Below are 22,246 nucleotides of genomic sequence, written 5' to 3'. Positions count from 1 at the left end.
CTGCATACTTTTAGACACGTTTAACACTGATTTCAAAAACCTTAACGATTTTTGTAGCACTTCTGATAGTTTGAATTCCTCCTGTGCACACTCGGAAAAGTTATAGTAAGTTTTCAAAAGTTAAATTTAAATACATAAGCGATCGTTTCTAATTGATCGATTTTTTTTCCAATTGTTGGGTTTAGTCGCGGCTAAATGTGAAACCTAAGTTCCGCACCCATCCCCTAAGCCATTAGAATCGATTACCCACAGATATCGATAGCTCCATTAAAAATATCGAATAAACTGTACTAGTAGAGTGCGCGTACTTTATACAATTAAAACTGTCCAAGCAAGCAAAGAGGAAGTAAGCATTTTCCCGCTCTCCGAAAACAAGTAATTTTTTCGCCTTCCGATCGGCGACTAATTTGGTTTTTCTGCATACATTTTTCCAGCTCGATTTTCGGCAAACAAGAAAGCGGTGAAGAAGAAGAGAGAAGGCAAGCGAAAATAAGGCTACTATAGTGTGCGTGTGCGTTTGTTTCTGTACTCGCGGTTGTGTGTGTGAAGGGACGCCGCTAAAAAGGCGCAGAAAAAAAGAATATTTTTTATTCACTTGCTGATTAAAACCCGGAAGATGAAGGAAGTTGCTGTTAAGAAACGCGGTCGCCCATCAAAAGCTGCCGGTGGAGGAGCCGTGGTGGCTGCTGCATCGCCGGACGTCAAAAAACGCGGCCGTCCCGCCAAGAATAAGGGCTCCAGTTCACCAAACGGGGGTCAGCGGGGTCGCCCGCCCAAGGCGGCCAAAATCACCGAAGCCGACGATGAGGATGAGGATGAGGTGCAGGAGCCGGCTTCCGACGAGGAGCTGAACAACTCGCCTTCAAAGGGGAGGGGTCGTCCCACGAAGAACCTGCCCAGCGCAAGCGAGGAAGAAGGTAAGACTTATTGCGCATTCTTGTGCAGTTGAGCATTTTTGTACAGTACGCACTCAATATGCAAAAACAACAATCGGTAAAGAATTGCATGCCAAAAACTTCAACAAAAAAGATCATTTTGACAAATGACATTTATTGTGTTTGTAATGCCAAAAAAAAAAATGGCGCAAATGCCAAAATTTTCCCAAAACGAAATTTTTGCAAAAACATTGCTTAGCTTGTTATTGAAAATATATATAATATATAAAAAACTCGATCGTTTTGAAACTCAGACATCTGTGAAATATTTAAATTAATTTGAAAAAAAGAGTTTTAACTTGTTTTTTGCTTTAACAAATTTTATATATACACTTTTTTTTTTGCTTAAGTGAATTAAAATGTAGATATGTATGCAATAACTCAGGATACAGATAAAAATGAAGTTAAAAATGTTTTCATAAAACATTTGTGAAAACAACGACATTTTTGTTTCCAAATCTTTGTAAATTGTTCTGTATTTATATAAACAGTACTGCAATATTATGCAACAACTTATTGCATACTTAATTTTTAAGAGGTTCAAAGGCAGGGATGTACTTTTTAAGTGTCCTAAAATGAAAACATTTTGATGTTCATAAATGGTAGTCAGGACTGACTCCAAGACTTTCGTTGTCCATTAATTTTTAGAATGACTTTTATCAATTTAAAATTATTTTTAGAATGACTTTTAACAATTTTAAATTATTATCTAAACTATTAAAATCAGAATTATTAAAATCTTTTTTAGAACTTCAGCCTTCCCTAAGAGAATATTTCCTTCGAAAAAGACGGCGTCGAAGAATTATAAAATATTGCTATTAAGAGCAACATATTTAAGTTTTACAACAATTAATTGCTTCGGTGGCAATATTACAGTGTCCTAATTTAATTTTCGCACTCCACATCTATTTGCATAATTTGCCTAACCTATACCATATCCCGCCTCGTCCCTCAGAAGACCAGAACGTCAACGATGATGATGGCAGCGTTGAGGAGCCGACTGTAGCCGTCAAGCCTAAAAGGGGAAGACCGAAGAAGGCCGTGTGGAATGGCGAAGGAGAGCCACCGAAGAAGCGTGGTCGTCCGGTAACTGGAAAGGCTGTTGGCCCCGTTCCCTATGTGCCCACCGGCCGTCCACGTGGTCGTCCGCCAGCGAATGACTCCACTGGCAGCCACGCTTACGTGCCCAACGGACGCCCACGTGGTCGTCCAAAAGCCAATGCCGCTCCAGTCGTTGCGAAACCGGCGGCCGTTAACACTAGCGATGATGAGGATGAGCACGACAAGGACGACGAAGAGGAGGAGGAAGGCGTGGAGGGGCCGAGCTCACCCGAGAACAACTAAGGGAGACGTCCTGAAATGGAACTCCTCGGTCGTCTTAGCCATGACGAATCGGTAGCTGCCTAAAAATTAAAAACACACATTTCCAATCACCACCACCCCCCAAAATATACAAGCTAAGAAGTGAATATTGAAAGGAAAAAGGAGAGAAAACCATTGTCTGCAAGTAAGAAAACAAGGAACTTAACAAGACCACAAAATCAAGAAAAAAAAAAAAAACCAGGGTAGGACTCCTGAGAACCTTCCCCCTCCTCAAACAATAAAAACAAACAAACCATTGTTGATCCTACGGTCTTGTAAATCTAAAATGTATTGCGTAGTTTTACACAACATTTTAACTAGATTCAGTTTTGAAACTAGTGATTCCTGCAAAACCCCGAAATTTTAAATTACTATCTAGGACTTAAAACTAACTAACTTAACATCGTTTAGTTACCATTTTTACATTCGACGAAGAGATTATTACCTTCATAAAGTTGCTGAAAATATGTACAGACAAGAAGAAATAAAGATTGATTTTATGAAATCTCACTAAACTTAATTGAGTAATCTTGCTAACTTTTTACAATCGACTGGTGCCAAATATTTGTACACACAAGAATCATAAAACCTTTTTTTAAAAAACTTAATTTAGTCATTATGCTAGCTTCTTACAATCTACCTAGAGATAATTATCTTCATAACTATAATAAATATTTGTACAAAGAAGAACAAGCAACTCAATGCAATATGTTGTGCTAGAGAAATCGCTAAGGTTTTGAAATTAATTTAAATATACTGTTTATTGGTAAATGGTAAATGAATTTTTATTTCATTGTGTTCAATAATAAAATATTTGGACTGCATACCTTTGAGCACCTTCATAATTTATTTCAAAACTTTTGTGATTTCTATACTTTTGCAGAGGGCATTAAAATACCGTAATAATTTAAGTCAGAAGTTTTGCAAAGCAGTGAAGGCGTCATTCCCGACCTTATCATGTATATATATTCCTGATCAGAATCACTAGAGAGTCGATTTGTCCCTCCGTCCGTTTCCACGCAAACTAGTCTGTTTTAAAGCTATTTACATTATTACATTATCGGGAAAAAAATGGAAACAAAATTATAACTATGCTGTTTTGTAATTTTCTTCGAGAAATAGTAACGGTTTAACTATAATTAATGGTTGACTATGACAGTTAGCTACCAGGGGATCAATCGAAATATTAAAAAAAAAACAAGTGACAAAAAATTTAACTTCTATTTTGGAATATTTCTTTTAAATTCTTTTGGTCATAGTAAGGGTTTATAATTCAGAATTACGCTTTTTATTTTATCAAAATCGGAAAACGATATCATAAAGCTGCAATAGGAACGATCCATACTCCTAAGTTATCCATATCGTATATCCTATACATGCGAGAACTTTTATAAAACCAAACTGCATAAAGTTAAAATAAAAACCAACGGACAAAAAACTGCAAGTTCTTAAAATTTAAATTTTAAATCGAATGCGATCGTTTCTAGTGGATTGATTAGTTTCCTCCGGCTGGGTTGAGTCGCGGCTAAAAGTCAAATCAAAGTACCGCACCTATCTCTAAAGCCATTAAAATCGATTACCCACAGGCATCGATAGCTTCGTTAAAAATATCGAATAAGCTGTACTGGTAGCGTGCGCGTATTTTATACAATTAAAACGTCCAAGCAAGCAAGTAAGCATTTCCCCGCTGTCTGAAAATCCAAATTTTTCTGCAAATTTTCAACAATATTTTAAGGGATTTTTGCGGCGGCCGATCGGCGACTAAATGTGTTTTTCTGCATATATTTTTCCAGCTCGATTTTCGGCAAACAAAAAAGCGGTGAAGAAGAGGAGAGAAGGCTAGCGAAAATAAGACTACTATAGTGTGCGTGTACAAGAGAGAGCGCGTTTTAGCAAGCGTCTGTGTTTGTGTGTGTGTTTCTGTGCTTGCGGTTGTGTGTGTGAAGGGACGCCGCTAAAAAAGCCGCAGAAAAAAAGGATTTTTCTTTATTCGCTGGCTATTTAAATCCCGGAAAATGGAGGAGGTTGTTGTTAAGAAACGCGGTCGCCCATCAAAAGGAGGAGGTGGCGGATCGACAGCCGTGGCTGCTTCTGCATCGCCGGACGTCAAAAAACGCGGCCGTCCCGCCAAGAATAAGGGCACCAGTTCGCCAGGCGGTGGACAGCGGGGTCGTCCGCCCAAGGCGGCCAAAATCACCGAAGACGACGATGAGGATGAGGTAGAGGAGCCGGCTTCCGACGAGGAGCTGAACAACTCGTCCGCCATTACGCCTTCGAAGGGCAGGGGTCGTCCCAGGAGCATTGGCGGCGGAGGCGATGCAGTCAAGACGCCCGGCTCCGGGTCCGCCAAAAAACGCAAAGCCGGCAGGCCCAAGAAGCACCAGCCCAGCGATAGCGAGGAAGAAGGTAAGCCTTTTGTTGAGCATTCTTGTACACGCAATACGCCAAAACAACAAGCGAGCAAAAAAATTCATGTTCAAAGCTTAAAGAAACACATTTTTTCAAAAAATATTTTGGTAAAACAAATCGTTTTATTTGTTATAGTAAAATGGAAAATAAATTAAAGAAAACTAGATTTACTTGATATTCGGACATGGGTCATATATTAGGATTTACATATTTAAAGAAAAAATGTTTTTATTGAGCATTTTTGTACATTCTTGACCAAAAAAATTGCAAGTTCAAAACTTGAACAGAAAAATCTATTCGAAAAATACCATTTTATTAGCTTTTGTTAACTTGCCGTATTAAATAATTTTCCCTAATAGATTTGTTTTTATCTAATCTATTAAAATAAGAACGTTTAAAATCAGAACTGCAGACTCCTGTAAGGCAATATACTATCCACGTGCTGTATATAGTTTAGCAGTAATTGATTTGAAAAAGGCGGCATTTACGTTTTGTTATCGTTTTCTTGTTTGTTGTACATTAAATCTCACCCTAATCTTAACGCTACCTGCGGGCTTACACAATACTCAGGTAGTCCCGGTTTCAACCTTGGCCATTTCGCTCCAGACGGACGTTTTCGTTGCGATGGAAACCGTCGTTAAGAAATAGAACAAATATGTTGTTTAGGTAAACATATCCAACTAGAGTTTTCAAACTTTTCGGTATGGTGATTGGATTTGTATAGTATAAATATCCAGATTAGGATATAAAGAAATGCAATATTTTCGATCGCAAGTCGCTTATTACTTACTTATAATACAAGTATATCTGTATAAAAACTTGTGATAACAAAGAATCATAGAAAAATAATAATATTAAAGGCATAACTATATCTAGTTTTAGAGTTTCAATAAAAAATAAATTTAAGGGCTAATAATGACATCTATTTGCATTATTATTAAACTATTTCCATACACTAGTCCCATAAATATACCGATTTAAAGCCAGTTAGAATAATTATAAATTGTTAAAATTGGAAATAAACTGAATTTAGGGAAGCTTTGACTATAAGTTGCATCGTAATGTATTTTGTTTTGTTGGTGGCAGCATTACAGTGTCCTATTTTAATTTTCGTACTCCACGTCTATTTGCATCATTTGCTTACCTATTCCATATCCTGCCTTGTCCCTCAGAAGACCAGAACGTCGACGATGATGATGGCAGCGCTGAGGAGAGTCGTCCGCTAGGTCGTCCACCGACAGGAGCTGTCAACTTGAACATCGAACGCACAGGCCGTGGCCAGGGAAGACCGAAAAAGAAGGCGGCAGTAAAAAAATCCGCCTGGAGTGCCGAAGGAGAGCCACCGAAGAAGCGCGGTCGTCCGGCAACTGGCAAGGCCGTTGGCCCCGTTCCCTATGTGCCCACGGGCCGTCCACGTGGTCGTCCGCCAGCGAATGACTCCACTGGCAGCCACGCTTACGTGCCCAACGGACGCCCACGTGGTCGTCCAAAGGCCAATGCCGCTCCAGCGAAACCGGCGGCCGTTGACACTGGTGATGATGAGGATGAGCAGGACGAGGACGAAGATAAGGAGTCCGTGGAGGTTCCGAGCTCACCCGAGAAGACGGCAGTAACGCCGAAGAAACGCGGACGCCCTTCGCTGGCCGCCAAGGATGGCGCTGCCAAGCCCCGTGGTCGTCCCACGAAAGTAACCAGCGCAGACGATGGCGATGACGCCGATTCCACCGACCAGGGCGAGCACAACAACTCGAAAAAGGAGTCAAACGATGAGGGACAGGCACGTCGTCCGGATGGAACTCCAACTAAGGGAGATGCCCTTAAGTGGAACTCCTCCGATGGTGACAACGATGCCAACGAGGATAATGTTTCGGACGTCTATAACGATGCCGAATCGGTAGCTGCCTAAATATTAAAAATACACATTTCCAACCACCCAACCAAAAGGAAACCTTAAGCACACAAGACCACAAAATACAAAAAATACCAGGAGAGAACTCCTGAGAACCTTCCCCCTCCTCGAACAACAAAAACGAACCATAACTACATGCATATTCTGACTTATTGCTAAGAAAACGTGTAACTCGGAAAATATTGTTTAATTTGATTTACATTTTCAAATAAATAACATATATGTCTTAGAGTATCCGGTATGTTTCTCTTTTGGGGAAGGTTCCAATGAAGATCATATAATTTTTACGGAAGGACTTAATTTATGTTAAAAAATGTAATTTGATTTGATTATTTGTAAATTAAATAAACATAAGATCTTAATGCGCGTTTCTTTCCTTTTGTTGGTGGTTATTAAAAAGGGAGCGGGACTTAACCAAACAATGTTGGCCCGGCCTAGCCTTTCATAAATTTCGGGTACTTTATTTTACATTTATCATACATAATCTGTCCTGTGTTCACTGTAATATTTTGTGGCATACATAAAAGCGGTCACACTGGACTGAAATTTGTATATATCTGTATTTAATAGTGATTTCAATAGTTATACACCAAATATAAGGCCCAAAACGGATGTTTCAGCGGAAGTCATTTTAATTTTATATTACTAAATATTATAATGCAATATTTTATTAAGCAACAGTAGATCTCTAAAATGCATTGACATTTTGAAATGGGGTAGTTTTTAACGGAATTCCGAATGATAAATCTTTTAGGATATTTTAATAATATATGAGTATTTTTCGGTACGTTTCGGTATGGTATATTTGAACGGTTGCCATGCGGTCACACTAAATGTTCGCGCGTAAGAAGAAGCAGACATAGAACGGCGTGCTTGTAATATGTAAATTTTTCAAATAAGCTAAGGTGTGTGTGGCCAACAACAACCAAACATGAAGAGTGCTAGAATTAAGTGATATAAGTGATAAATAGAACAATTTTTTTGCATCAAATCGGAAAAAACAAGAATCAAATTTGCTGGTGCAAAAAATTACCAATTGATAAAAAAAAAGCCGCAAACAAAAACAAAACAAACACCCTGGTGTGTGTATGTATGCGCGATTGTCCGGCTGGGTGTGTGTGTCTGCGAGCATGTGTTTGTGTGCGTCTGGCGTCTAATCAAATTTGGCATGCCCTAAAATCGATTGATAAAATAATAAACAATTTGGCTGGCGCAGCGTAAAATCATTTGTCAGGGTGAACAAAAAACAGGGGTGATAAAAGGACCAAAAGTGTGTAATCAATTTATATAAATATTTTGCGCGCATGTTAATAAAAGTAAAATAAATTGTCGGTCTTTTGCGCTCCCACTGCCTCTCTCTCTCTCTGTGAGCATGCCCACTCGCTCTCTCTGTTGATTTCGCACGTTTGCCAACACTGCTCTCATTTCGTGGTTCTTGTTCTCTCCTCTCTTTTCTTCGATCTTTGTTGTAGTTGTATTTGGCCAGTGTGTCTTTGCATTTCGCTTTTATTATCGTTCTGCGACGGACGGCGGCGACGTTGAAGAAATTCCTGGCCGATTTCTTCTTCATCATCCTGTGTAAATAATTGTAATTAAAATAATCTAAATTTCGTATTTAACGAAAGCACACACACCATCAAAGGAACTGCAATTGCGAAGGCTTTTTTAAGTGCATGTGTAAGTGTTCCGGAAAAGAAAAAACCGTAGAATACTCCTGTTTCGTTTTACATTGTCATCATCGGGTTTCCTTTTTCACAACGGCGGTTTGCTGCATGTGTGTGTGTTTCCAGACCGCTTTTTGAATATGCAAACATGTATAAATAGTTTGCGAAATTACTTGATATTTTGCCCGAAAAAGGTAAAAATCAATTATGTGTGTGTGAGCCTGAATATTGGATATAATTCCTTTTTTTGGTTGGTGAAATATTTTTCCGATTGTGCGTGTGTGCGAATGAGTGTTTCATTATTTCCTTATTTCATCGTGTTCTTCCTTTTTTTGAGCGGCGGCCATTTGACTGCTCTGCTTCTTCCTCCACTCCCCCTTCCACCTAGCTCTTGTGTGTGTGCGTGCTCTTTCTCTCTTTCTCTCGGGACGCCTTGCATTTGTATATATGTACGTACTTTTCCCAATAAGAACACTTGACTACTAAAATATTAAATTATTCGATGGGCTTTTATTATTAATGATTTGTTAGCCGCCGCGCCTCCTTTGTTTTTCAGGCATCTCTTTTATGGTTTATCTTTATGTTTGTTTTTATATTCCCAAGTGCGTGCGTGTAGGTGTGTGCGTGTTTCCAGGGGCCCAGCAATTTTACTCTCTCTCGCTCTCTATCCCTTTTCGCATGCTGCACTTGTCTCTCCGCCATGAGAGTGGCGTCGTTTTGTGGGGAGGCGGAAAAGAAGAGATGGAGATTCTCGTAAACAACCCAAAAAAAAAACCGACCCACTCGCATTCTTCTCGCTGAAAACGTAACCTCAAATGTTGCGGGCGCCTTTCGCCTTCCTTCGTCTTCGTTTCGTTTTCTTCGCTATTCGCTCATCGTCTGCCGGCATAGTTGCTGTTGTTGTTTTGACTCCTCTGTGTGTATGTTAATTTTATGTGTTTTCCATTTTCAACCGCCCCTCTTTCTTCACGCCCCACCACCCCCTTTACGCCTGCTGTCTTTGCGCTTTTTGTTTCCCTTTGCGGGGGGCGCTATAATTCTGTCCAGAACTTAACCAAGTACCAGATATGTATGTACATATATACTTGAGATCATTAAACCGAACGATGAACTAACTAGTTTTAAAATAAAATAAAAACCCCGTTTTGGATTTCTGTTTAGAATATTAAAACTGTAATATTTCCAAAGATTTCAAATTAATTAAAAAAAATCAGTTCTCAATAGAACATCAATATATAAGTTAAAGGGTATTCGTCTAATCGGTTTTTGAGCAAAAAATAATTTCATTTTCCCTATTTTTCGCGCATGATTCAGCTTTGCGTTGTTCTTCTATGGATAGTCTTCTTCTTCTTTTGTGACTTGTTCTTGGGACTCCTGTTCCTCAAACGACCCCGCCCCCTATTCTGCCCCTTTGCATCGACTTTGTTATTGTTTTCGTAATGAGGAAATCATGGCTAGTATTTGTCTTACTCGTCTTTCGGTTTTAGAAGAATTTATTTTGCTTTTATTCGCCCCTTGTGCGCTGTATTTTGTTGATTATTATTATGCGCCCTGTCTGCTGTATGTGTTATCGGATTCTTTTCTTTACCATGACCAGCTCAAAGTTTTTAATCGCACAAAAGTACAGTGGTACAAGAGTCTTTCAAGTGGAAATACAAATTGTATCTTATCTTCAGTCAGGAACCAAAGTTTCTATAAACTCTTTAAATTTGGAAAAAATATATGAAATATTTATCATATCCCAAAAAATGCTGAATTCCTAATTTTTTGTTTCACCAATTTAATTTTGATCACTTTTAACTAATCACGTTTTTCAATATATATCTCATTTCAGTTTGTGTATATTTTCATCATTAAAACGTCGTGTAAATTAAAATTCATCCTAATTATAATTAATAAACTACATTAATAAACGAAATTTCCACAATTCTCAAAAATCAATTTGTAAAAATTCAAGTTTTAACCAATTCTCATACGTAATTAAATAAAAAAAAAGTTCAGTTTTGTTAAGTCCCAAGAAACAACAGCTGTGCAACTGTGTAAAATATTATCAATAATTTTTGTGTAAATTTATGTAAAAAAAAAAACCAAACACGACAACCAAACCAAACGAAGAAAATTAATTTTTTTGAGCTAAGAGTGTATGAAAAAATCTCAGCAAAGCCTGTAAATTAAATGTTAAATATAATAAGCAAAAAGTGTGGTTTCTTTTACAACAAAAACAAGTGTTAATCCGGAAGGAAAAATTAAAAAAAAAAAGCTGAGAAGAACAATTTGTGAATTTGTTTCGAAAAGAATCGAGATAAGAACGCGCGTGTGGTGGTTGACTTAAATTTTTTAAAGTAAAACCAATCAAAGTTGGCAATACGCGCAAAATTGTCAGCTGCGATAGCTAGGAAAAGCCTCCAAAATTGAGCTCCTAACCGCGCCCACAATTGCCATATCGACGCCTTCGCCGCAGCAGCAGCAACATCAACAGCAGCATCAACAACATCAGCAGCAACAGCAACTCTACCAGCAACATCAGCAGCAGCAGCAACATTACGGTCCACCACCGCCCTATTTTCAACAACTTCATCAGCAACACCAACAGCAGCAACAGCAACACCAACAGCAGCAACACCAGCAACACATGAAGTTTTTGGGTGGCAACGATGATCGCAATGGCCGCGGAGGCGTCGGCGTTGGCACGGATGCCATTGTGGTAGGATCTCGCGGTGGTGGTGGCGTTTCCCAGGATGCCGCCGATGGCTATGTCTTCCAGCCACGCCCTTCGCCGGGCGGTGTGGGCGGAGTGGGGGGCGGTGTACCCGGCGTCGGTGCCGTGGGATCGACCTTGCACGAGGCCGCTGCCGCCGAATACGCCGCCCACTTTGCCCAGAAGCAACAGCAGACGCGATGGGCATGCGGTGACGATGGCCACGGCATTGATGTAAGTATCTATCCCAGATTTTCCCTTTTACTATTGCATTCGTCTATTCAAAAAATTTGTGAAACTCAACAGTCCTAAAAACCTTTTTATATGTTTTTTCTTGAAAAAGTGTTCTGAAACCATTTGAAATTTTTTTTTTGTAAAAAAGCAGAAAATATTGGGATTTTTACCATAATTTTAACATAACTAAAATCGCAAACAAAAATTAAAAATCTTAAGTTTCTAGAACAAAAAAAAGGAGTTTAATACATCCTTTAAATGGCTGGAAAAAAGCAAACAACGTGTTGTATAATGGTCTTTAGAATTTCACAAAATGAAGTCACTGAAAAAAGCTTGAAATTATTTAAAGTTAAGTGCCAATCAGCTTGCAAACATTTTCTATCAAAGATATGGTTTTTTGAGGTTTTTTGATTACATTTTTTGTAATTTAATTGAGAAGGCAATTTTCAATTTCTCTTCTCTTTTCGACAATTAATTTTCCGGTTCGGAACTTGGTCATTTTTGACTGAGTTGCTTCTTGATTCGTTTTTGCGGCGTCTCGATTTCTTTATTTGATTACTTCTGTCTCAGTTGACCTCCGCCGATTGTATAAGTTGCAAAGGTCGGTGTCTGCCAAAAATGGTTGCATAAACAGATTATAACAATTTGGCATTGAGACGGCAACCAATAAAAACATTAGAAAAGGATAGAAAAGTTGTAAGGAGTAAAATTTTTGTCTGAGAATTCCTTTAAATAAAAACAATTTAGAGCTTAAGCGGTAATATTACCAAAAATCTAAATTTGAATAAGTCAGAATGATTTCAGAAATTATAAATGTTTTCACCATTTCTTCATAATATAATTGAAGATACATTTTTATTAGATTCAGGTGCACACTTACAGAATCCATACAATTTTAAAATGTTTAATAATAAAAAATTTGCTTATAGAAATATATGGAAAATAAGTAGTCCGACCATTCTTGAATTGAATTAATTGAATTGTTTTCTGATCTAATTGTATCTCATCTCATTTCCACTTGCAGAACCCGGACAAATGGAAGTACAATCCTCCGATGAATCCGGCTAATGCAGCTCCAGGCGGACCGCCAGGCAATGGAAATAATGGTGGCCCCGGTGCCATTGGAACCATCGGCATGGGCAGCGGATTGGGCAGCATGGTGGGCGGAGGTGGAGGCGGTAGTGGGGCTGGAAACAATGGTGTTTCCGGCACGAATGGTGGCATGCATCATCCATCGATGGCCGCAGCAGCAGCCAATATGGCCGCCATGCAACAGGCAGCGGCGGTGGCAAAGCACAACCACATGATGTCGCAGGCAGCAGCCGCCGTTGCTGCCCAACAGCAGCAGCAACATCCTCACCAACAACATCCCCAACAGCAGCAGGCACAGAATCAGGGACATCCGCATCATCTAATGGGCGGTGGCAATGGGCTGGGCAATGGCAACGGATTGGGCATCCAACATCCCGGCCAGCAGCAGCAGCAACAACAGCAGCAGCAGCAACATCCCGGCCAGTACAATTCGAATTTGCTGAACCATGCCGCTGCCTTGGGTCACATGTCATCTTATGCCCAATCCGGAGGCAACATGTACGATCATCACGGTGGAGCCATGCATCCGGGCATGAATGGTGGCATGGCCAAGCCCCCGCCATTGGGTCCTCCCGGAGCCGGAGGACCGCAGGATTACGTCTACATGGGTGGCCAGACTACGGTGCCCATGGGCGCAGCAATGATGCCGCCACAGAATCAATATATGAATAGCTCCGTGGTTGCGGCCGCCAATCGGAATGCAGCGGTGAGTAAAATGTGAATTTGTTCTCAAAAAACGGAGGAAAATATGCTACTTTATGCCATTTACCTTTGATTGACCTTGGATTCAACCGATAAGCGATATATTAATCAGTTCTTCGATTATCTCGATATCCAACCCTAGATATGGATTGTTCATACACCAAATATTCATTTCATTACAAAAATTGCTTAATAGATAATCAGATTTGAGTTGACGATAAAGTAAAGTCTACTTTGAAACAGGGGGTGATAATTTTTCAGAAGATGACTCATTTCAGTTGAATTTTATTAAGACAGGATATCATTGAATTATTTTGTGATATCGTTACTCATCACACCCATCTCGGCTATTATTCGGTGTTTATTTGAAGACCTCAAACTTAATAGTTGACCATTAAATAGAAAAAACCAACTCAACGAAATTGCCGAAAAAGAGTCGTCACAAAAAGTTATTGCTAAGTGGCCTTAATAGAGCCCTTACATATTTAAATCGAAAGTTTATCCGCAAATAAAAATAAAGTAGGCAAAAGTTTAACCATTCAATTTCATTTGATGATATTTTCTTGTTAGGTTAATCAATAGTTTTGCTTGCCTTTGTTTGTGTTTTTATGTAATTTTCTCTCGTTTTTCTTTAGTTCGAATTTTAGCGAAAACTTTTTTCGATTTCATTTCTTTCGTTTACGAATCCAAATATTATTTAAAAGGCGATTACAAACTTAGTTTGCTTTAAATTGTGGAATAAACTATGTATGTATGTATTACTTGGGAAATTATGAAAGGTCAGTTATAGGTTTACTACCTAATGGAATTCGATATTTCGATTATTTTTTTTTATCTATAAAAGTATATTCTCACATGGCTTAATAAATTATTTAATTGTTTTTGATTGCAAGGTCAGTTTTCTGATTTTCGAGTTTCTAAGGATATTAATTTGTAAGGATAATTATTTAAGATAACTTATGTGCCTTAATTCTTAGATCTATACAATTTCTACAAATGTTTTGCTGAATTTACCATTCTTTGGGTTCTTGTTTAAGACTTCATTATCTTTCTTAGCACTCTGTGAGTTGCTTTACTCGTGTCTTTGCTACACTGCTAATGGAGATAAATGTGGAAATATAAAGGGGAAGAGCAGAAAGAGGCGGGGCTGAGATACATAGATCCCATTCCGGTTGCAATTTTTCAACCTTATAAAGCCAGAACGTTGCACACGCCGCACAAACACACACTCACTCGCATACTCACACACCTGTCTACTCACCTGTCCGTCGGCAAATCTGATGACTTGAGAACTCGACTTCTGCTGGTGCTTTAGCCAGAAACAACTACCTGCATTTTATAAACGAATGAATTTAATACTGGGAACCAATGAGTTGTGGGGTGGGATGCTGTGGAATGAAGAAGTTCTCGTTATGTCACAATTGTTTATAGGAAATGCTATTTTAATTAAAGAATTTCACCCGTCTGGTCCTTCGTGCCGTCTCTTTCCGACCTTTGGGCACCAGGTGATTCCCCTTGTCACCTGGCACTGCAATTTCCTTTTCACTTCCTTCGCACACAATGCAAGGTTTTGCAGGTGTAAGTGTGTTAGCTGGTCCGCAATCGATTATGTTTTTATCAAGCAAATTGTCGAATCAAAACGGTTCTGGTTTGGTTGATTTGTGGATACCCTCTAATTAATATTATTTTAATCAAATGGTATACACATTTTATGTTAAATTAAGCAAAACACTGCTTGAATAAACAAATAAAAAATAGGCTTTCCCAATTTATCAAAAGATAAAAATTATAGTACATTAAGACGGTGTTAAAATACCTTTTTTTTCGACTTTTTGTTTTGATAGAAGCTTTAAATTATGATTTGTTTCTACTGCTCAAATGTACAAACTGATACTGTTCACCGCTTGGTTAATGTATTAAACAAAGAATTTTAAAAAAATTGTTCGTGGAAATTTTATTGTATGCTTCAATTCTAAAATATTTTTACTGGCATTGAACCCAAAAATTAAACAGAATTTAAAACTTAACTTAACCACGAACTCTTTGAACTCTTCTATTTTCTGACTTTTTCCAATGCCCTTTTCTTTATGTTTATCTCTGCAACAACTTCCTTTTGTGCAAGTATTGTGCAATCTCTCTTACTCTCTTTCTTTGAGCGAAAAAACACGAAAGGAAGGCTCCGGGACAGGGGAAAAAAATATTTATTGCATTTAAGCAAGGGGAACAAAGAATGCGAAAGAGCAAAATAAGGACCTCCTAGCTCCAGTAAAACTTTTCTTGTTCTTGTTGTCCTTGCGTTTTTTGTTCCTTTTCCCCTTACTTTTCGTTTCCTTTGGCGTCCGGCGCTGTTACTCTAGTTTTTTCAAGCTTACTGCACCCCTTCTGATAACAGCAAGCACTAGATCGGGTCGCAAATGGAATAATAATTTTGTATGGGGTACAGTGGATGCTTAATTTATATGACTTAAATAATCTAAATAAAAAGAAGATTCATTAATGTCTCAAAAGGATATATTTTTGACTAAAATTCTAAGTTTAGTTTTGTTCTTTATTGAGATACCCAAATCTTGATAGTTAAAATTGAGTTTTCTTTAAAAAAAAAAAAAACAATCAAGAACAAATTAGGCTGAGTATCAGACACACACTCTCTTATTTTCAAAATTTATGCAATTTTGGATAACTACATAGATTCTTATTTGCGAGTCTTTACTGTATTTGGAATACACTTGCTTGTGGGGGGTTAGTAATCGCAGACAACGGCAACTGCCACAATTCGCCAAGCTCCTTGCATTTTTCCCCCTTTCTTACCTTCTATCTGCTCCCCTTTACAACCCCATGCCCCCACCTACCACATGCTGTCGCTCTTTCTCTAACGCATCTCTCCCAGAACTATCTCTCCGCTCTCTCGCTCACACTTTTTTCTTTGCGTGTGTGTTTGATGCGCTCTTGTTGATGTCGTAGGTCATTGATTTGCGCTTAACAGCCGGGCGGAACGAAATGGGATGGATTGGAATGGAATGAGAAAAGGAGCAGGAGAACAGTGAGTGAATGACTTTGGGAAGGGGAGAAAGGGAGGAAGAGGTGCGACAACGATTCTTCTGCGGTGTTGTTGTTGTTAATGAATTTGCTCATTGTTTCACTTGCATTACTTATTGTTGTTGCCTTGCATGTGGTGCATTTTGTTTCCCCTTCTGTTTATTCGGTCTCTTCTTCAAATTTGTTTTCGCACAAAAAATGTTTTTTTTAATAGTTTTGCAAACTATGCATCAAAAGAATATTTATGTAGTGTTCAGTGTTCATCGGTGGGACTTAAAATTATAATTATAAATTACCAAAGTCACAAGGTACATACATATGTATATTTTCTTGCCTATTTAAATTATTATATTTTCGATTGAACGTTATTCACAAATTAAAATTTGTCTTTGTATGTATAATTATAATTTCTATTGTATATCGGCGCTTTTTTTCTGTGTAATCGGTGTTCTTGTTACTTGCGATTATTTTATGTTGTCTGTGGAGCTTACTCATCCTCAGCGAAATCGCATCCTCATCCAGTACCCCCCTTTTTCCCAACCCAGTTTTTTCCTGCTTCTTTACGTCTCTTTCATTTTTCTGCGCGTAATGATATATGTGTGTGTGTGTTTGTGTTTTGTGAATTGGGCTCAGTGTGGGGCATCTGATTTTGAGCGCAGCTTTTTCCCCGTTTCGTTTGCGTTTTCTGGTTGGATAATGGGTCTCCTAATTGGAACATCTCTGTTACATTGTTGATTGTTTTTGTTGTCCTCCTTTTCTTGTTGTTTTTTGTTCTGTAATTTGTTTGAAAACGAAAAAACGGTCAACAAATTTGTTACTTTCAATGTAAATGAAAGATAAATCTCAGCTCTTAACTTCCGAAATATCTTAATAATAATTTAAGTTTTTAAATACATAAATTTATTACTTTAGAAAGTTTCCTTTTACATTTAGTAAACAGAAAGATCCATTTCACTAAGTTGAAATATTTTAATTTTCACAACAAACCGAGCAGCTGATCTTATATCAAATAGGGCATAGAAATTATGTGTTATTGAACTTGTTGTTCAAGCACGAACTCTATACAAATTTTAAAATTCCTTTCAATATATAATAAACCAACACAGGTTTTATAATACAGTTCTAAATGCCTATGCTGCGATTTTCTTCTTTCTTACCTTTCCTTGTGTTTCTGTGCATTTTCCCAGTGCTCGGACTTTTATTTCACTCCAACTTCTTTCTTTTTGTTTTCTTTTAGCTCTGCTCTAGACTACAAGCCACTCCTTCCACTTACCGCCCACCCCGCCGCCCATCCTCTTAAACGTTTACGTTCTAATTGAACAAATGCCGCTCAGACAGCGTCTCCGTCCCGTTCCCTCTTTTTAAGCTCTCTCTTTCTCTTGCCAATTAGTTGAAATGTTTGCAGTTTTCCAACATCCAAGACGCGCTCTGCTTTGATGATAATGAAGGAAAATGTGTGTGATTGTTGTTGCGTTTCTGAAGCACAGTGGAACTTTTATTACAACCTTATCTCTTTAATCATATTTTTCCACACGAAATTGTATCCGGTGAATTGAGGGTTATGCCTGGCATTAACATAACAAATTATGAGCGATAAAAGTGCAGATTATAAAGTTTGCTACTCTTTAGATTTACTGTTTAAAGCTGCTCCAACTGAAAAATGCAGTTACCTATCTGAAAATAAAAAATCTTCACCGATTTTTATTGCGAAGTAAAAATGAAACTTTGGAAAGAATGGTTATAGGTTTGTTTTAGATTTTTTTTTAAACTAAACATTTTAGTTGGAAAAGTTCCACAGTAGTTTCTATTGCTAGTTTGGTGCAAATGCAGCGACGCCAACTGCGGCGTAGACGGTAACTTCATCAGATTTGATTGATTTGCATTGCCGGCTAGACCTGGTTTAGTTTCTATCTCTTTCTCTCGCGCTCTCTTTCTGTCTCGTTCTCTGTTCTGAACTTCTCACTTCTGAGGTTATTGCTTTTTATTGTTGCCACATTTATCTGTCTTCTGGCACGTTTTTCTCGATTATCTCAACCGGGTGGTAGTCAGCTGAGATGACAGCTGCTCTATGCGTCACTCGCTCAAGAAGCTTACTATGCTTACACACTCATTTGCATTAATTAAAAAAAGCATTTAAAATGCAGCGGCAAATTGTTTAATTTAATTTAATTTCGTTTTACTGTTTGACTTGGCTCTCCAAACGATTTTAATTGCCAGAAACTGTCGCGAGCGATTTGATTACTTGGAGGTTAAGACAGACGAATCAGAGATGGAGAATAGAAACAGAGAGCTTATAGATTTCGTTAAACGGTTTGTAAAGGTAACTAATGATGTATTTTTTACAAATAAGCGGTCTTACCTTACTTACCTCACTTACCTCCGAATTTTTGTATATTATTTAAAATTTTTTTTTCCTCGTTTCGTATTAGGTTCAAAGTGATCGTCTTAACTGAAAACTACTAAATAAACTCCATTCCCTTTACATGAGTATGTTTGTATGTTGTGCATAGCCTTTTTTAAGAGTTTGATTCTTTCTGTTGTAAATAAACACATATAAAATGTTGCCGCTTGAGCAGGATAATTTCATATTTCGGCGCTAAACAAAGGGGCACCCGGAATGCATCGACTTGGCTGATGTACTAACTAGTATAATTTTATTAAATATGTGGAGCTTGTTTTTGTTAGTTTATTTAAAGGCAGGGCATTTAACTTTCGCATTAGCCTGTTTTTTTCTGCTTCTTCTTTTCTCGTTGTAATCAAACAGCTGCTTGAGCTGTGTTTGCAAATCATGATCACTTACTCCGCTCGCTCATTCGCTCACTTCCAGCCCACACACACACACACACACACACACACGCACAAAGCTGGGAGACTTAGATCATGAGTTTGACTGCCCACTCGTAAGCTCGGCTCTCTTAGCTCTCTGTCATTACGTAAAAAAAAACTATGCCAAAAGCGGCTTAGCAAACACAAACAGAGAGAGAGATAGACAGATATATAGAATACTACACCAGCACGTGTGCGACTAATGTGAGAGTGACAGAGAGGGGGATAGGGCGGGGGCGTGCGTCAAAAGGCCCCCTGCCTCTCCCCTCTCATTAGCGTTTCTCCCGCTCATTGAACAGCATAAATTGTTGCTGATTATGTTATTGTCAGGCAACAGCTGCTCGCTCTCTCCATCTCTCTCTTAGCGATACTTGTTCACTTGCTCGCCACCTCTCTCCCTCTCTCTCTCCCTCTCTTTCTCCCTCTCTTTCTCTCTCGCTGTCCCTCACACAGTGAGATATATTTTTTTTGCGAACTGTGGAGCGTAGAATTTTCATTTCGGCCGCAACAGTTGACTCGTCTGCATGGAATTAACTGAATGTGTGTCTTTGTTGCCGATCGTTAAGCACGTTTTTTGTTTCTTGCCTAGAAAACAAGGGAATACGACGAGTGAAAATTTACAACAAAATGATTTAAGACAACGCGAGCGATTATTTGTGTGTGTGTGTGTGTGTGTACATAGTTGTATATAAACATATGTATGTAAATTGGTTTTTGCGTGTGAAAATCGCAGCTGAGTGTGGAAAGTCTAAAACCGAGAATTCGAAATCAGTATTGTATTTGTGAATAAATCATAAGTCCATACACACGACGAAATATATATATATATAGTATATATGGACACACGGTGTGTCCCCACCGAAAAGAAAGAAGAAGAATCGCCAGGCGGCAAAAAAAAAGAAAAAATAAAGCCAGTGTAACGTGTTTCAGTCTCGCCCTCTCCCTTTCCCCCTGCTCTTGCTCTCTCTGTCGCGCACTGGATCACCGTGTGTTCTTTGCCATTTCGCCCTCTCGCTCACACAGCCTGTCCAATGATGAAATTACTGCACGACTTTATGTTGGACGCTCGTACCGCCGAGGATGTTGCACTCACACAGGAAATGGTAAATGACACAAAAACCTTCGCTCCCTTTAACCCCTTTGGCGCCCGAGCAGTGTCTTTCATTCGTAATTACATTCCGTTTGAGATGTATTTTTAATATAACGTAATTGTTTGATTTTTAATTTTTAAACTAAAAAATGCTTTTTACCTTATCAGGTTGAGACATTTATTATATTATTAGCTTATAAGGAAGTGTTAAGCTTAGATGCCCCAACTTATATTTGCCATTTATGTGAGAGGAATTATGATTAATTGCTTCTTGGTATCGACGACGACTTGAAGATCATTCCGCTTAGACTGTCTTCAGATCCAACCGGTTAATGACTGAGTTTATTGCACTTTCTCTTGATATTTGCTAACAAGTTTTTGTCAGTAATCATTTACGAAATGTATTAAATATCTATATTAAAATACATCTGATTTGATAAGCGAGCTTTTTTTTTCGATAAAACGCAAATCAATCAACGTTAAGCTGATTTAGTCATACCGATAACATATCTGAAAGAATATTCAGTTCAAGTGGCAGTCATTGATAATTTGAATACATTAATTATAATGGCAGTATGAAATAATTAGAATTTTAACTCGTAATAGGTAATTTCTATTCCATCGATATTCCGTTTTAAATTAAGGTCCTATTAATTAAATGCATTACTTAATCAATCCTCTTCGTTATTTAAACAACTCAGTAAACAACTTATTAATAGTAACTGGTTTATTAAATAAAACGAAGCTATCGCACTAATTAAGGAGGGCTCTAACATATATACATATTTATTTAAAATAATTTAAATAGCCCCATTTAGTTCACTTTGCGCACACATGAGATAAGAGAGAACACGTTTCTTTTTGTTACTGCTGCCATTAAATAATTTCACAACAACAAATGTACACAAAAAAAAAATGGAATATAGGTATTATTCTAACATCTATAAACATGTTGCAAATGTGATCGATGATTAAGTTCATCACTACCCATAACAGTAAATTATAACAATGTTAATTAGGTTGTTTCAATCATTTGATCAGTGATTTTACTCTATAACACCTTTTATTAAAATGTATAGTAAATTTTTGTTGTGTAACCCCCATCTAAATCCTCATCGTAGCTTCGGTTTCGCCTCTGTAGTTTATTTTTTGAGTGAGGGGCCTGAGCTTTATAGATAAAAACGTTTTTTGCGGTTACTTCTGCCCCCGCCTCTGTTAACAGCAGTTGATTTTTCGCTTTTTCTTTCATTTCATTCATTCATTGGGTTGGTTTTTCACTCTGACAATTGTTTTTATATGCATTTCACGTAGTTTAACCCCACAGCACTGTAAAGTGAGCAGATTCAGAACCAGAAGAGGGTTGAGTTCTTTGTAGTGTTTACAGTCTAGAAAAGCAATGCAGTAGAGGGGTTGTATAGAATTTTATGCTGTCTGCCCCTACCGGTGTCGTTCTTCCACCTATCTGTTTGCTTTTTTTTGAGGGAATTTACATGAAAATAAATATTTTCCGGTTTCAATTATATATTCGATGTGTTTTTTTTTTCCTTAAACCGAACACAGTGCGCCCCCACCTTTGGGCTTCCTTTTTATTCCCCTATTTCCCGCCGATCTATTTCACGCTTCATTGCATTGCGTCTGTTTGTCTGACTGAACTGAAGCGAACTCGCTGACTGATTAGGCTCTATTTGTTGTTGCCCGAATTGGCTTATAGCCAAAAAGGGGCGTGGCCATGTCAGATGACAGTCGCCAACCGATAAGGGCATGGCTCTTAGATAAATTTATGCATTCACAAATGGCAAATGGTAATCCAATTTGAATCCGTTTAAAACGTAATCATTGAAGCAATACGAGTTGACACCTTTGGGGGATATTCTTGATTATGTGATTCTACTTGAAGCTTTTTTTTATCATAAATAATTTGTTTGTTATCCAAAGGGAATTGCAAATTGGGTATGAATAGAAAAGATAATATAAGTTCAACAATGAAGATATATACTTTGCCTCCGTTTACGTTTGAACAGTCTATAACCTTTTATCTAATTTAATTAAAGAGTTGAGTAATTTTAACAAGTAAACATTTTGATCTGGGGTTTGACAGAGTTTTCTTTCATCCAAAGCTAACTAAATTTGAATGGATTTTCGCTTACTCAACGTTGGAATACAGATTCAAGTTTGGTTAAAACAGAAAAAATACATCTGGGATTGATCTTTTCCAATTCCTTGAAAATATGTCTTCGAAATTTTGGAAAATATGTATGTGTAGGTTGGATGTAAATTTACTGAAATGAT

At 38.0% G+C, this 22,246-nt stretch overlaps 3 protein-coding genes and 1 long non-coding RNA gene across 6 annotated transcripts in view; 3 read left to right on the top strand and 1 right to left on the bottom strand.

Annotated features, from left to right (window-relative positions):
- The first annotated feature begins 255 nt into the window (after window positions 1–255).
- On the top strand, window positions 256–2,817 carry LOC108143088 (chromosomal protein D1-like). 2 transcript variants are annotated; one of them, XM_017267306.2, is made up of 3 exons: window positions 256–346; window positions 435–917; window positions 1,894–2,817. In XM_017267306.2, the coding sequence occupies exons 2-3, from the start codon at window positions 617–619 to the stop codon at window positions 2,277–2,279; spliced, it is 687 nt and encodes a 228-aa protein (XP_017122795.1). In that variant the 5' UTR covers window positions 256–346; window positions 435–616; the 3' UTR covers window positions 2,280–2,817. The 2 variants fall into 2 exon arrangements, with proteins under 2 accessions (XP_017122795.1, XP_017122794.1); XM_017267305.2 differs by having other exon boundaries at window positions 1,891–2,817.
- Window positions 2,818–3,867: 1,050 nt separating this feature from the next.
- LOC108143084 (chromosomal protein D1) lies at window positions 3,868–6,849 on the top strand. Of its 2 annotated transcripts, none has more exons than XM_017267301.2 (3): window positions 3,868–3,969; window positions 4,091–4,703; window positions 5,882–6,849. In XM_017267301.2, exons 2-3 carry the CDS (start codon window positions 4,313–4,315, stop codon window positions 6,610–6,612), a joined length of 1,122 nt encoding a protein of 373 aa, XP_017122790.1. In that variant the 5' UTR covers window positions 3,868–3,969; window positions 4,091–4,312; the 3' UTR covers window positions 6,613–6,849. The 2 variants fall into 2 exon arrangements, with proteins under 2 accessions (XP_017122790.1, XP_017122789.1); XM_017267300.2 differs by having other exon boundaries at window positions 5,879–6,849.
- Window positions 6,850–7,871: 1,022 nt separating this feature from the next.
- LOC121467535 lies at window positions 7,872–8,468 on the bottom strand. Its single transcript, XR_005977590.1, has 2 exons — window positions 8,250–8,468; window positions 7,872–8,189 (listed from the first exon to the last, which is right to left on the bottom strand). It is a non-coding gene; the product is annotated as an uncharacterized LOC121467535 (long non-coding RNA).
- The window catches only part of LOC108142892 (maternal protein pumilio), a 183,684-nt gene continuing 169,577 nt past the window's right edge, over window positions 8,140–22,246 (top strand). The window contains 3 exon segments of the mRNA XM_041709015.1: window positions 8,140–8,292; window positions 10,114–11,211; window positions 12,236–13,009. Of these exon segments, the coding sequence (XP_041564949.1) occupies window positions 10,912–11,211; window positions 12,236–13,009 (1,074 nt within the window). The 5' untranslated portion in view covers window positions 8,140–8,292; window positions 10,114–10,911.

Source organism: Drosophila elegans, unplaced genomic scaffold (genome assembly GCF_018152505.1).
Source record: "Drosophila elegans isolate 14027-0461.03 unplaced genomic scaffold, ASM1815250v1 contig_468, whole genome shotgun sequence".
NCBI classification, from domain to species: Eukaryota; Metazoa; Arthropoda; class Insecta; order Diptera; family Drosophilidae; genus Drosophila; species Drosophila elegans.
Note: the sequence above shows the minus strand (reverse complement) of the source record. Positions and strands in the feature narration are given on the sequence as shown.

What these genes read in the sequence shown, in the direction of transcription:
- LOC108143088 (XM_017267305.2), top strand. Translation starts at nt 617, where the DNA reads ATGAAGGAAGTTGCTGTTAAGAAACGCGGTCGCCCATCAAAAGCTGCC. An exon ending in CAGCGCAAGCGAGGAAGAAG is followed by an intron (nt 918 to 1,890) that starts GTAAGACTTATT and finishes CTCGTCCCTCAG; the next exon opens with AAGACCAGAACGTCAACGAT.
- LOC108143084 (XM_017267300.2), top strand. Translation starts at nt 4,313, where the DNA reads ATGGAGGAGGTTGTTGTTAAGAAACGCGGTCGCCCATCAAAAGGAGGA. An exon ending in CAGCGATAGCGAGGAAGAAG is followed by an intron (nt 4,704 to 5,878) that starts GTAAGCCTTTTG and finishes CTTGTCCCTCAG; the next exon opens with AAGACCAGAACGTCGACGAT.